Source organism: Anser anser (genome assembly GCF_964211835.1).
Source record: "Anser anser genome assembly, chromosome: 16".
In the NCBI taxonomy this organism is placed as follows: domain Eukaryota; kingdom Metazoa; phylum Chordata; class Aves; order Anseriformes; family Anatidae; genus Anser; species Anser anser.
In genome coordinates this window covers 14,746,261-14,760,837 of record NC_139737.1, presented here as the reverse complement: position 1 = coordinate 14,760,837, position 14,577 = coordinate 14,746,261, and the positions used below count along the sequence as shown (strand labels likewise).

General features: G+C 54.0%; 1 protein-coding gene across 1 annotated transcript in view; it reads right to left on the bottom strand.

The window, feature by feature from the left end:
* Nucleotides 1-14,577, bottom strand: part of LOC310882497 (uncharacterized protein) — a gene marked incomplete at its 5' end in the record, with an annotated part of 26,108 nt that extends 11,531 nt beyond the window's left edge. The window contains 5 exons of the mRNA XM_083801355.1: nucleotides 1,904-3,937; nucleotides 4,227-4,316; nucleotides 5,270-5,431; nucleotides 6,404-6,526; nucleotides 14,524-14,577. Coding sequence (XP_083657481.1) covers nucleotides 2,333-3,937; nucleotides 4,227-4,316; nucleotides 5,270-5,431; nucleotides 6,404-6,526; nucleotides 14,524-14,577 — 2,034 coding nt within the window. The remainder of the gene's footprint in view (nucleotides 1-1,903; nucleotides 3,938-4,226; nucleotides 4,317-5,269; nucleotides 5,432-6,403; nucleotides 6,527-14,523) is intronic.

The following is a 14,577-nucleotide window of genomic DNA, read 5'->3' as shown; positions in this document are numbered from 1 at the left end:
GGGTACAGCCTCGGTGCATAGGGGAAGAGCAACTGATGTCATCTACTTGGATGTGTGCAAAGCATTTGATACTGTCCCATACAACATCCTTGTCTCTAAATTGGAGAGACATGGATTTGATGGATGGACCACTTGGTGGGTAAGGAACTGGCTGGCTGGTCACACTCAAAGAGTTGCGGTCAATGGCTCGATATCCAGGTGGAGACCAGTGACGAGTGGCCCTCCTCAGGGGTCGTTTCTGGGACCGGTGCTGTTTAACATCTTTGTCGTTGACAAGGACAGTGGGATGGAGTGCACCCTCAGCACGTTTGTTGATGACACCAAGCTGTGTGGTGCGGTCAACACGCTGGAGGGAAGCGATGCCATCCAGAGGGACCTGGACAGGCTTGAGAGGATGTTGGAGCAGGTCTTCCTCATGTAGCCCAGGGTGTACCATGGCAGAGCAGATCTCCACACTGCAGCCCGTGCAGGAGCCCACGGTGGAGCAGGTGGATGTGGCCTGAAGGAGGCTGTGGCCTATGGAGAGCCCCAGTTGGTGCAGACTCCAGGCTGGAGCTGCAGCCCGTGGAGAGGAGCCCACACAGGAGCTGGTGATCTTGCAGGAGCTGCTGCCCGTGGGGCACCTGTCTTGCTTCGTGGACCCCGTGGTATGGACCTGTATTGGAGCAGTTCTTGAAAAGATGCAGCCTGTGGGAAGCCCACGCAGGATCAGTTCAGGAAGGACAGCATCCCGTGGGAGGGACCCCTCATTGGAGCAGGGGTAGAGAGTGACCATGTAGGAGCATGTGAGGTGAACCGTTAAGGACTGACTGCAGCCCCCACTCCATGTTCCCCTGAACATGGAACAACTGTTCCCCTGAACAGCTCAAGTTCCAGGGCCTCGATGTCCTTCTTGTACTGAGGGGCCCAAAACTCAACAACAGTACTCGAGGTGCGGTCTCACCAAAGCTGAGTATGGGGGGATGATCACCTCCCTGCTCCTGCTGGCTACGCTATTTCTACTACAGGCCAGGGTGCTGTTGGCCTTCTTGGCCACCTGAGCACACTGCCGGCTCACGTTCAGCCGAGCATCGATCAACACTCCCAGGTCCCTTTCCTCTTCACTGTCTTCTAGCCACTCTGCCCCAAGCCTTATTGGTTATTGTGGCCAAAGTGCAAGACCTGGCACTTGGCCTGTTAAACCTCATCCCATAGCCCCCACTCCATGTTCCCCTGAGCCACTTGGGGGCAGGGTGGATGTAGAAGAGGGTGGAAGGGGGAAGGTGATTTTAGTTTGCTTTTAGTATCTCACTGCTCTAGCCTGTTTTAATAGGTAATAAATTATATTAATCTCCCTATGCTGAGTCTGTTTTGCCCGTGATGATAATTGTTGCGTGGTCTCCCTGTCCTTATCTCAACCCTTGAGCCCGTTTTGTCGTATTTTCTCCCCCTTTCTGTTTGAGGAGGGCGAGTGAGAGAGTGGTCGTGGTGGAGTTCAGCTGCCCAGCTGGGTAAAACCACCACACGGTGTAGGGAAAATCCCCAAGCACAGCAAGGCCTGGCGTGGTGGTTTTACCGTGCTAGGCAGTTGAACACAACCGCTCTCTCACTCCCCCTCCTTGGATGAGGAGGGGAAGAAGTAAAGGAAAGAACAGCTCACGGGTTGAGATAAGGATGATATAATTAAAGGAAAAAAAAAAAAGAAATAATTATTAAGGAAAGATTACTATTAATTAAACGATTTAACTAAACAATTTAACTAAACAATTAACAATTTAACTAAAGGGGAAAAAAAAAAAAGGGAAAGGGGAAAAAGGGAGGGGGGAAAGGGAAAACTAAACAAAACAAGTAAAGGCTATGTGGAAGTGCAGAGGAAAGAAATTACTCTCTACTTCCCACAAATGAGCGATGCTTGACCACGTACTTGAAGCAGGGCCTCAACGCACGTAGCCAGTGTTCGTGAGGAGGACAGACGTTTTCACAATGAGAGCCCACCCCTCCCCTCTTCTTCCTTTTTCCACCTTTTATTACTGAGTGTGACATCATATGGTATGGAATATCCCTTTGGTTGGTTTAGGTCAGCTGCCCTGGTGATGTTTCTTTTTCACATTTTTTGCCCACCCCCTAGGACAGTTAGAGAGAGTCCTGATGCTGTGCCAGCACTGCTCAGCAGCAGACACAACACTGGTGTGATACCACTGCTGTTTTAGCTACAAGTGCAGAGCACGGCACTGTGTGGGCTGCTGCAGGGAAAGTTAACATCCCAGCCAGACCCAGTACACCTGGCTTGAATAAATGTAGGCACAAGCAAGCACTTGGATGTAAACTCTTTATTGTCCGCTTCCGCCTCAGGCTACTGAGGCTTGAATGGGAGAGGCTTGACACGCACACGTAGGCACCGCGCTCCTCCCTGGACAGGGTGCTTTGGAACAGATGGAGGAACGGGCTGCCTGACAAACTGCGGGCCCATGGAAGCGATGGTGCCTGTGGTGCTCTCTGACCTCCGCTGACTGTGGGATTCCCCTGGGGGCGCAGAAGAGCCTGCCATGGGAGCACCTTGCTCAGAGCCTCGCCGGACAGCTTGGAGGAGATCAGGTGGTCTTTGGAGGTGCTCTGAGGGACAGCTCTCCTTCCCTTTGCTTGGCACGGGCTGTTTGGTGACACGCTTTCCCAAGTTCTTCTCCAGGTTCCGTGCAGTCCCAGGCTGACAGCTCTGCTCCGATACAGAGCGCGTCATCCCACTTGCCACCGTTTTGCTGTTTGAAGTGGTGTCTAAGGCCTTGGCTTTCATTTCCCGCTCCATCTTGTCCTTCACTTTTTCAACCACGTTAAGGACAATGGTTCTGGCATAGGCCTGCAGTTCTGTGTGCAGCCGCTGAACTTCGGAGACAGCCTTTTGGGTGCTCTCCCTCACAATCCTGTGACTCAGTCGTGAGACCTCAGCAGTGTCTGGCGCTGGTTGGATCATGGGCAACTTTTCTCTCTGCCTTGCTTCTGGGCTCTGCTCTTCTGACGCTCTTGGTAGTCCCCGCCCTTCCCTCATGCCCTGTCTTAAGAGAGGCACCTGGGATGGCTGTGGCTTCCTGTTAGAGAGGTTGACAGTGGGAAGCGCCAGGATTTCAGAGTATTTGCGGTTGAAGTCTTGCTCAAACCGGGAAGCTACGAAGGATTCCAAAGTGTCGCAGACACTTCCAACAGCTTCTCTGGTGACTTTGTCAAGGGAAGCCTGCGAGGATTCTCCCTCAAAGGCTTCCCTCGATTTCTTTTCTGCCAGCTTCCCCACTTGGAAGGCTGTCCTGGCGATGGGCTGCTCCTTCTGCCTGGCTGCTGGCCTTGGCTCAGATGCACTGGGCGTGCCGGATTCCCAGGACTTCTCAAAGAGCTTCATCACACTCGCCACAACCTTCTTAGCCAGCAGTGCAATTTCCTCCTCTTTATCAAGAGGAGATGTCTCTGAAGGCTCTGCGCTTTTGGCACTTCCACACAGTCTTTCTTGGCTCTTATGGGGAGCCCTCTTTAAGACGCGGGCAGACTGGTCCAGTGCCTGCACCCTCTCAAACACTTGCCGCACCACAGTCCGAGCCATCTCTTCAATTCTCTGGCTTTCTTTAGCAGCCTGTTCTTCCGAGGCAGCTTTGAATACACCGTCTGCGGGGACAGGTGACTTTCTCTCTGACTCAGTCACAGTAGGGATGCACCCAGGGAGCTTGGCATCTTCCCTGCCCAACTCAAGTCCGGAGGGAGCCGCTTTCAGCCTTCTGTACTGGCCAGATTGGAGAAGGTTTCTCCTGCTTTTGCAGGAAGGTGGGCCAGCTGGTTTTTTAGGCTCCAGTGGGCTGGCTTTCTCTCCCATGACCATGTACACATTAGTGGAGGAGCTCTGGCAAGAGCTGTCAATCCGTGCCGTCAGTCTGGGGTCAAGTTTCTTCAACTTGGCGAGCTCTTGCTGAAGCTTTTCCTGAAAGGGAACAGCAGGTTTTGGCTCACTCTTGCCTCAGAAATGGCTCGCGTCCCTGCGTGCTGAGGCTTCATGCCGCCCGTGCCAGCGCCCTGCTTCTGCCGTGCAACGAGGGCTGAAGAGAAGGGCTTCCCTCAGGAAAGGGTCGTCCTTTCCCCACGACAACACCTGGCCCCCCAGCACAGCCCTGACATCTGCATTCCCCGCCTCCCTCAGATCCATCAAGGAAAGCCCCAGCCTTCTGTACCGTGCCGCTGACATGTGTCTACCAGCGCTGAGCTTTGCCTACCTCTCCTTGCCTCCTGGTTTTCTCAGCCTCCAGCTTGAGTGTGGTCAGATACTGCCTGTACTCATTGAACTCCTTCAGAGTGCAGACCACCTATGGAGAGACAAGGGCAGAAAGCTCCCAAGAACTGTCGAGGTAGCTGCGCAGTGGCAGGGGAGCAGCTCCTCTCCATCCCCTCCCCGTCCCAGCGGTGGGGACGCTGCCTCCCTCCGAGCCAGGGCCGAGTGGACTCCTCGCTCTGCACCAGACCCCACACCGGCTGCCTCCTCAATGCACAGGCAGCGCACGGCAGCCTGAGAAGAGCAGGAGTGGGCATTGCCAGCAGGGCGCTGGGGTGACGTCTGCTCCCTTGGAAGGCAGCGCAACAGCCCTGTGCCCCCCACCAGCAACAAGCGGCTGCAGCAAGCGCGCTGGGAATCATAGAATCATTAGGGTTGGAAAAGACCTTCAAGATCACCTGGTCCAACCATCAGCCTACTACCAATGTCACCCCCTAAACCATGTCCCTAAGCACCAGGTCCAAGCTTTCCTTAAACACCCCCAGGGACAGTGACTCCACCACTTCCCTGGGCAACTCGTTCCAATGCCTGAGTGCTCCTTCTGAGAAGAAATGTCCCCTCCTTTCCAACCTAAACCTCCCCGGCACAATTTGAGGCCATTCCCTCTAGTCCTGTTCCTAGTCATCTGCAAGAAGAGGCCGAACCCCAGCTCCCCACAATTTCCTTTCTGGTAGTTGTAGAGAGCGATAAGGTCTCCCCTGAGCCCGTTTTATTGTGGCTACACTATTCCTGATACAGGCCAGGATGCCGTTGGCCTTCTTGGCCACCTGGGCACACTGCCGGCTCATGATGAGGCGAGCATCAATCAGCACCCCCAGATCCTTTTCCTCTGCACAGCTTTTGAGCCACTCTGCCATGCAAGCCTGTAGCACTGCATGGGGTTGTTGTGGCCAAAGTGCAGGAACTGGCACTTAGCCATGTTAAACCTCATCCCACTGGCCTCTGCCAGAGGAGACCTGTGCTGGTCAGCGCAACGTCCAAACCTACTTTGCCATCACTGGTGATGTAGCCCTTGCTCTTCAGGCTCTGCAGGTTGTCTTTGCGATTGTAGTAGGCCTGCAGATGCGGGTCGTGCAGGCAGTTGTACTCTGTGCGCAGTAGGCGACAGTACGGATCTCCCAGATTAAATTGAGCAGAAGGCTGGTGAAGCTGGAAGAGAGGTGTTCCAGAGTATGAATGGGGCAGGAGAAAGCAGCAGAGAGACAAAGGCACTTCCAAGCTCCTCATGCACACGGGCTAGCCTTTTCCAACCTCTGAGCTATAGGTTTCTGATTCCTGGCTTACTTCCCGGCTGGACCTTCCTTCTGAAGCCATCAAAAACACCCCCACCAGGCTGAGGGTCCGGCCTGGGCTGGGGAGAGAAGGCCAAACCCCACCAGCAAAGTAGGCATCTTGGGCCACCGGGTAGAAATGCAAGAGCTTTCCATGCCAGAAATGAACCTTCAGATGGAAAACTTCAAGCCCGGTGGTTCACACGTCAACAACGGAAAATCCACAGAAAACGGCCTCCTCTGGGTTAGGCAGGGCTAAGGGGCGGGTAGCCTGCCTCCCTCCTTCCTCTGCCTCCAGGAAGTCTCTGCCTCGGAAGCAGTGCTCCCCCAAGCTGGAGGAAGAGGAGGAGGACACGGCATGCGGTTCCCAAGCAGAGAAGCCTGGGATTTTCTAAATTTCTAAATCTGAGAGGGAAAGCAGGAGAAGGTTGCACCCTCCCCTAAGAGACCCCCAGACTCAATGTTTCTGGCCATGCTGGAAGGCCACCTTGGCCTGGTACCCGGACGCGCTGCCGCCTGCTGCAGGCAGGGCCCCAGCTGCCCGCTTGCCTGGTGCCAGAACCCAGGCTGGCCCTGGTGCTGGCAAGCACGCCCCTGTGGAGAGCCCAGCTGTAGAACACCCTCTCCTGACCTCTGGCCAGTGCAGGCCACTGCTGTTGGCGAGTCCTCCTTTGTCTCCGTGCTGCGGAGCCGGGAGCATCCATCCCTGACTCCTCCACCCGGTTGGGCCAAAGTGCTGTAACTCCCACCGTAGAGCAGGTGGCCACAAGGCCTTCTCGGAATGATGGGGAGGGAGCCCGTGACAGAAGAGACCTTTTCCACCCCTTCCACCCCTTCCTCCTTCTCTTACCTTTTCCCCCAGCTTTGTCCTGCAGAAGACAGGCTTGGTGCCAGGCACTAGAGGGATTTTGACTCCCAGTGGGAGGTCCAGCAGCCCGCTGCCTCTTTCTCCAAGTTGCCATCTGGGCTGGAACTAGAAAGACAGGGACACTCAGACACTCAGGCACTCCAATCCCTTCTGCAGCCCACCCCCGCACCCCCTTGCAGCTCTCTTCCCACTTGCTAGCAATACGCCGGGATGGGCAGAGAGAGGCACGGCTCCCTGCGAGCCTTCTGCGGCCTGACCAGGTTTAGATCCCTCCCAGCTTCCTGGGAGCCTCCTCTGGCCCCAGAGCAGTCCCGCACGCCCCGGGCTCCTGCTCTGAGCCCTCTCCTCGGGCACAGTGCTCACCTCTCTGCTCTTGCCAGCGATGCACAGCAGTGCGTCTGGGTTTTGGAAACCAGCAGTGAGATGCTGCTCCATGGCTCCTTCCAAGAGCTCTGTGGGAGCTGCGACCCTCTGCTAGCACCTCTCACTCCAGAGGCAGACAGCTGCAACTGTCCCAGGCGGTCTCCCAGCAAGCGGCTTTATAGAGCGCTCAAGCATTGTTACATCATCGCGTTGCCATGCCGCCACCTACGCCATGGCTACCTGCAGGCCCTTCTGGTCACACTGGTGGGCAAGCCACTCCAGCCGAGCCTGCTTTGAGCAGGGCGCCTGGACTAGGTTGTTTCCACCAGCCCCTTCCCACCCCAACTCTTCTGTCATTCTTGGAAGGAAAGCTGTCATCCTTGCTAACTGGTGAGAAATGTGCAGATTTTCCACACCAGAAATGCTTGCTTCTTGGCTGAATGTTCAGTGATGGAGCCTTCAGCAGCTCTGTGAGACAGTTTTGGCGGCAGGTCGTGTCTTCACCTATTGCCCTGATTTTCTCTGGCAAAAGGCCTGTGGAACCTGGCTGCTGCCTGCAGCTGCTGGGCTTCCCACTCCCCTTGGCCCTCCCTTCTGCCATACGCCTCCTTTGGGCTCTCCCCATCCCTCCTGTGAGGCGACAGGCAATGCAGGAGGCTTTGCAGCAGTGCGCAAGGGCTTCTCGCCACCGCTCCTAGCTTTTCCCTCTGTCCTGCTGCCTCTTCCCTCCTACCTGTTTCTTCTGCTCCCGTGTGGCTTTTTCACGGCCGCAGTCCCCAAGAGGCACCGCTGCCACCATGGAGAGCCTGCTGCCCAGAGTGCCTTCTCTGGGCTCACTTCTGCAGCGTCCCCTTCCACAGGCCTCCTGCTGTGTCTTCGCTGTCCCCTCCTGTTTCTGCCTCCCTCTGAGTGCCCTCCTGGCCCGGCCCACGTGTCCTCACATTTCTCCTCCTGCCTGCTGCCCGAGCCACTGCCACCCGTTGTCACACAGGAGAGAGCAGCGGCGCCAGGGGCTCCTCTGGTCGCTCTCAGCTCTGGCTCCACAGGCAGCCCTTGCTGAGCCGGCTGGAACTGTCTGGGACTGGCCCCCATGCCTCCAGGCCTACCCCCCTCCGACGGCCACACAGACAGGCCCAAAGCCACACGCTAGGCCCAAGCCACCGCCCGGCTTCCTCCCGTAAAGGGCACAGTTGGTGCTGGGTCACCGGTTGCAGCTGTGCCGCTCACATCTGCTTTGAATTCCAACCTCTTTCTCCATTTCCACCAACTTTCTTCCCCTCTTTCCTTTCTGTTACCTGTTCCTGTGGCTGTTTCCTGCAAGCAACAGGGCAGGAGCCGGGCTGCTGGCTCCTGCTGTGCTCACTTTCTACCTCTCCCTCTTATTGGGACCCCTTTCCACCCCTTGTTCCTTCTTTTTTCTCGTTCGTTCCTTTTTTGCCTGCTCTGCAAGATAGGCTTGGTGCTATGGTTCTGGCTGCTGCTATATCTGGGTTATTAAGTAGGGAAAGGGTTAGGGCTGTTAGTGTTTGGAGAGAGAGAAAGCACAGAGTCCTGTTGAGTCCGGGATTGTTTAAAGGTCTCTGTGGCAAGAGAGATTGACTTTAGTCACAGGGTGGATTGTGGTGGTGCAGCGCTCTCCATGTCAGCACTGCACTGCACTGCAATAACCATACCTACTTTATAACTCTCCTTGAGTTGTAAAGTTTGTTTCCGTGCGTCAGTTTGGCACCACAGATGGGACCCTCTTTGTCCAGCTGCAGGACCCACTGAGGACCGGACTCCTAGAGATTTCCCCAAGAAATTTCCCTGAGATTTCTTGGGAGGACTCCCCTTCTCAACCAGATCGCTGCAGAGGTAGACAAGGACCATGACTGGTGGACGAGATATGTTTTAATGGAGTAAGGGGATATCTGTAAGTCGTGAGGAGATGTCCTACATAAGTTAAAGAGTCTGTGTACTCACCCCGGCGCAATGCTCAAGCTTGGGTAGGTGTTTGTGGTAATCTGGGATCCATTGTTTTGGTAACTGTGTATGTAAAGAACACTCTACGTTTGGTTTTGTACTACTAGTCACTGGGAGTCCCCGTGATTTGGTCAGTGCTTTGTTTTGTAGACATTTAATTAATTATGGATTGATAATATGAATTAATGATAATGATATATGATAATATGAATTATATGATAATATGAATATATGATAATATGAATTAATGGATCACAATTTATACTGGGAAATTTGTTGTAATAAGTGATACTATTTGTAATAGTGATTGCTGTTTTGTGTTGCTTGAGTGAAAGGTGCAAGAGGCCTCTTTGACTGCATGATTGTGCTGTGTGAATGAGACACAGCATTGCTGCCAAGCCAGTGTGGAGTTCCAATCCACGGTTCCATATCCTCCGCGAGAGGAACGGCCAGAGACGAATGAAGCAGATGACAGACCGTAAAGAAGTGCTGTTTTATCCAAGTGTTGACTGGTGGTGCCCAATACACAGGCCCAACGGTTTAACTTGTAATCCTATTTTTGTTCTTAAATGTTTTGAGTGTGACAAGGAGGAAGGCGGGAGCATTATCTAAGTAACAGTTTAGAAGTTCTGGTATATTCGCTGTGGAACTACCACCCCGTTATATAATTTACTGTGGGTCAAGTTTTACTCTTGTCAACTTAATCGGGAAGTGCTTATTAATTAGGAAAACATAAATATGGGTAATAGGGATGTGGAATTGTAAAAAGGAGCCCCTTGGGCTGAATGTTTCTCTGCGAGACAGGCTTGATGCCATGGTTCTGGCTGCTGCTACTTCTGGGGCTAGTGCCCTGACCTGCCAGGCCTTTCCCCTCCCTGTACGCAGCTCCTGCCCCTGCGGGCAGTCATGAGGGGAAAAGAGGCTAAGCGGGGCTCACAGGGCCATACAGAATGGCAAAGGGAGGGCTCTGGGTGGCACCCAAAGGCCCACGGAGGGCCATAGCTGGCACTTGGAAGCATCCAGAGGTCTCACGGTAGGCAGTGAAAGGCAGACGGAGGCCTCTGGGCAGCACCAAAGGTCTGCTAGAGCTGTGGTCAAGCGCAGGGCCCTAGGAGACATGCAAAGAGCAGTGGAGGGCCTTGGGGTCACCAAAAGGCAAACAGCGCCCCTTAGCTGTCCCAAAAGGCCCAAGGAGGGCCCAGGGAAGGACAAGGCAATCAGAGAGGCCTCAAGGAGGCAAGAGGGTAAGCGGAATCCTCTGGGAAATAGGACTGAAAACCTGAAGGTCTGAAAACATGTCAGGCAACCAAAAGACACAGTGAGAGGCCTGGGTGGGAACCCAAAAAAGGCCAGGCTCTGTTTCCCGTCAACAATTTGACTTGTCTCCTTGTGGGACTGAAGGTCTCCCTTCCGCAGGGGATGCTTCATGGGAGAGTGTCAAAGGCCAAGCCCGTGCCATGGCTGCGTGGAGAATTCCCATGAGAGGGGGGGACTGCTCCCACCGCTTGCCTTTGTGTGAGCACTGGCACGGGCAGACCTTCTGGGGGAGCTTGGTCTAAGGAGAAGGAGCCCTGCAAGAAGGGTCTCAACATTGTCCTCGACACCTGGTAAACACCAGGCTTCCTAGACCTGGTCCGGCCCCTTCCTTAGCCCAGCTGCAACACTTGACGCGACAAGGAAGGCTAAAGCCCACCTAGAGATGAGGCTTGCAAAAGAGATAAAAGATAATAAGAAGGTTTTTTTTAAGTATGTAAACAGTAAAAGGAAGAGTAGGGATAATGTGGGTCCTTTGCTGAACGAGGTAGGTGTCCTGGTAACGGGAGACGCCGAGAAGGTGAAGATACTGAATGCTTTCTTTGCTTCAGTCTTTGCTTCAAGGACTCCCCCCCAGGACTCCTCGACCCTGGCGGGAGGATAAAGGGTCTGGGAAATGGAGGGCTCCCCCCTGGTTGACGAGAGAGTGCTTCGGGAGCGTCTGAGTGGGTGCAACACACACAAATCCATGGGTCCCGATGGGATGCATCCACGTGTGCTAAGGGAGTTGGCAGAGGTGATCGCCGAACTGCTCTCTATCATCTTTGAAAGGTCCTGGAGAACAGGAGAGGTGCCTGAAGACTGGAGGATAGCTACTGTCACTCCAGTCTTCAAGAAGGGCAAGAAGGAGGATCCGGGAAACTACAGGCCAGTCAGTCTCACCTCTGTCCCTGGAAAGGTGTTGGAACAGTTTGTTCTGGATGCCATCTCCAAGCAATTGGAAGAGAAGAATGTTATGAGGAGTAGTCAGCATGGATTCACCAAGGGGAAGTCATGCTCGACCAACCTCGTTGCCTTCTATGATGGCATCACCAGCTGGTAGATGGGGGGAGAGCAGTGGATGTCATCTACCTTGACTTTAGCAAGGCTTTCAATACTGTCTCCCATGACATCCTGATAGCGAAGCTGAGAAAGTGTGGGATAGAGGAGTGGACAGTAAGGAGTGGGTTGAGAACTGGCTGACTGGCTGAGCTCAGAGGGTGGTGATCGGCGGCACAGAGTCCGGCTGGAGACCTGTGACTAGTGGTGTTCCCCAGGGGTCAGTGCTGGGTCCGGTCTTGTTCAACATCTTCATCGACGACTTTGATGAGGGAATAGTATCTGCCCTCAGCAAGTACGCCGATGACACAAAGCTGGGAGGAGTGGCCGACACGCCAGAAGGCTGTGCTGCCATTCAGCGAGACCTGGACAAGCTACAAAGATGGGCAGGAAGAGACCAAATGAGGTTTAATAAGAGCAAGTGTAGAGTCCTGCACCTGGGAAGGAACAACCGGACATATCAGTACAGGCTGGGGGACGACCTCCTGGAGAGGAGCTCTGAGAAGGACCTGGGGGTTCTAGTGGACGACAGGTTGACCATGGGCCAGCAGTGTGCCCTCGTGGCCAAGAGGGCCGATGGGATCCTGGCATGCATTAAAAGGAGCGTGGCCAGCAGGTCATGGGAGGTGATCCTCCCCCTCTACTCTGCCCTGGTCAGGCCTCACCTGGAGTACTGTGTCCAGTTCTGGGCTCCCCGCTACAAAAAAGACAGGGATCTCCTGGAAAGAGTCCAGTGGAGGGCCACAAAGATGATACGGGGCCTGGAGCATCTTCCCTACGAGGAAAGGCTGAGAGACCTGGGTCTGTTCAGCCTGGAGAAGAGAAGACTGAGAGGGGATCTCATCAAAGTGTATAAATACCTGAGGTGTGGGAGACAGAGGGATTTGGCCAACCTCTTTTCAGTGGTTTGTGGGGACAGGACAAGGGGTAATGGCCACAAGATAGAGCACAGGAAGTTCCGCACCAACATGCAAAAGAACTTCTTCACAGTGAGGGTGACGGAGCACTGGTACAGGCTGCCCAGGGAGGTTGTGGAGTCTCCTCCTCTGGAGATATTCAAGGCCCGTCTGGACACCTACCTGGGCAGCCTGCTCTAAGGAACCTGTTTTTGCGGGGGGGTTGGACCTGATGATCTCTCGAGGTCCCTTCCAACCCCTTCAGTTCTGTGATTCTGTGATTTTGTGACTTCATCAAGGAGCAGAACTGCTGGCTCCTTCTCCCCTCCCTAGTTCGGATTGCCTGTTACATTGGCCCATAGTGCTCTAGCCACACAGCCCAAGTTGCAGAAGGCAAAGGCAGGGTCTGGGAGAATGAAGAGCCGCCCACTGTAGGAGAAGATCATGTGCGAGACCATCTAAGGAACCTGAAGGTGCGCAAGTCCATGGGACCAGATGAGAGGCATCCGTGGGTCCTGAGGGAGCTGGTGGATAACGTTGCTAAGCCACTGTTCATCATATTTGAGCAGCAGTGGCGGCCTGGGGCAGTTCCAGCTGCCTGGCAAATCTGGTGGCCTTCTACGATGGGGGTACAGCCTCGGTGCATAGGGGAAGAGCAACTGATGTCATCTACTTGGATGTGTGCAAAGCATTTGATACTGTCCCATACAACATCCTTGTCTCTAAATTGGAGAGACATGGATTTGATGGATGGACCACTTGGTGGGTAAGGAACTGGCTGGCTGGTCACACTCAAAGAGTTGCGGTCAATGGCTCGATATCCAGGTGGAGACCAGTGACGAGTGGCCCTCCTCAGGGGTCGTTTCTGGGACCGGTGCTGTTTAACATCTTTGTCGTTGACAAGGACAGTGGGATGGAGTGCACCCTCAGCACGTTTGTTGATGACACCAAGCTGTGTGGTGCGGTCAACACGCTGGAGGGAAGCGATGCCATCCAGAGGGACCTGGACAGGCTTGAGAGGATGTTGGAGCAGGTCTTCCTCATGTAGCCCAGGGTGTACCATGGCAGAGCAGATCTCCACACTGCAGCCCGTGCAGGAGCCCACGGTGGAGCAGGTGGATGTGGCCTGAAGGAGGCTGTGGCCTATGGAGAGCCCCAGTTGGTGCAGACTCCAGGCTGGAGCTGCAGCCCGTGGAGAGGAGCCCACACAGGAGCTGGTGATCTTGCAGGAGCTGCTGCCCGTGGGGCACCTGTCTTGCTTCGTGGACCCCGTGGTATGGACCTGTATTGGAGCAGTTCTTGAAAAGATGCAGCCTGTGGGAAGCCCACGCAGGATCAGTTCAGGAAGGACAGCATCCCGTGGGAGGGACCCCTCATTGGAGCAGGGGTAGAGAGTGACCATGTAGGAGCATGTGAGGTGAACCGTTAAGGACTGACTGCAGCCCCCACTCCATGTTCCCCTGAACATGGAACAACTGTTCCCCTGAACAGCTCAAGTTCCAGGGCCTCGATGTCCTTCTTGTACTGAGGGGCCCAAAACTCAACAACAGTACTCGAGGTGCGGTCTCACCAAAGCTGAGTATGGGGGGATGATCACCTCCCTGCTCCTGCTGGCTACGCTATTTCTACTACAGGCCAGGGTGCTGTTGGCCTTCTTGGCCACCTGAGCACACTGCCGGCTCACGTTCAGCCGAGCATCGATCAACACTCCCAGGTCCCTTTCCTCTTCACTGTCTTCTAGCCACTCTGCCCCAAGCCTTATTGGTTATTGTGGCCAAAGTGCAAGACCTGGCACTTGGCCTGTTAAACCTCATCCCATAGCCCCCACTCCATGTTCCCCTGAGCCACTTGGGGGCAGGGTGGATGTAGAAGAGGGTGGAAGGGGGAAGGTGATTTTAGTTTGCTTTTAGTATCTCACTGCTCTAGCCTGTTTTAATAGGTAATAAATTATATTAATCTCCCTATGCTGAGTCTGTTTTGCCCGTGATGATAATTGTTGCGTGGTCTCCCTGTCCTTATCTCAACCCTTGAGCCCGTTTTGTCGTATTTTCTCCCCCTTTCTGTTTGAGGAGGGCGAGTGAGAGAGTGGTCGTGGTGGAGTTCAGCTGCCCAGCTGGGTAAAACCACCACACGGTGTAGGGAAAATCCCCAAGCACAGCAAGGCCTGGCGTGGTGGTTTTACCGTGCTAGGCAGCTGAACACAACCGCTCTCTCACTCCCCCTCCTTGGATGAGGAGGGGAAGAAGTAAAGGAAAGAACAGCTCACGGGTTGAGATAAGGATGATATAATTAAAGGAAAAAAAAAAAAAGAAATAATTATTAAGGAAAGATTACTATTAATTAAACGATTTAACTAAACAATTTAACTAAACAATTAACAATTTAACTAAAGGGGAAAAAAAAAAGGGAAAGGGGAAAAAGGGAGGGGGGAAAGGGAAAACTAAACAAAACAAGTAAAGGCTATGTGGAAGTGCAGAGGAAAGAAATTACTCTCTACTTCCCACAAATGAGCGATGCTTGACCACGTACTTGAAGCAGGGCCTCAACGCACGTAGCCAGTGTTCGTGAGGAGGACAGACGTTT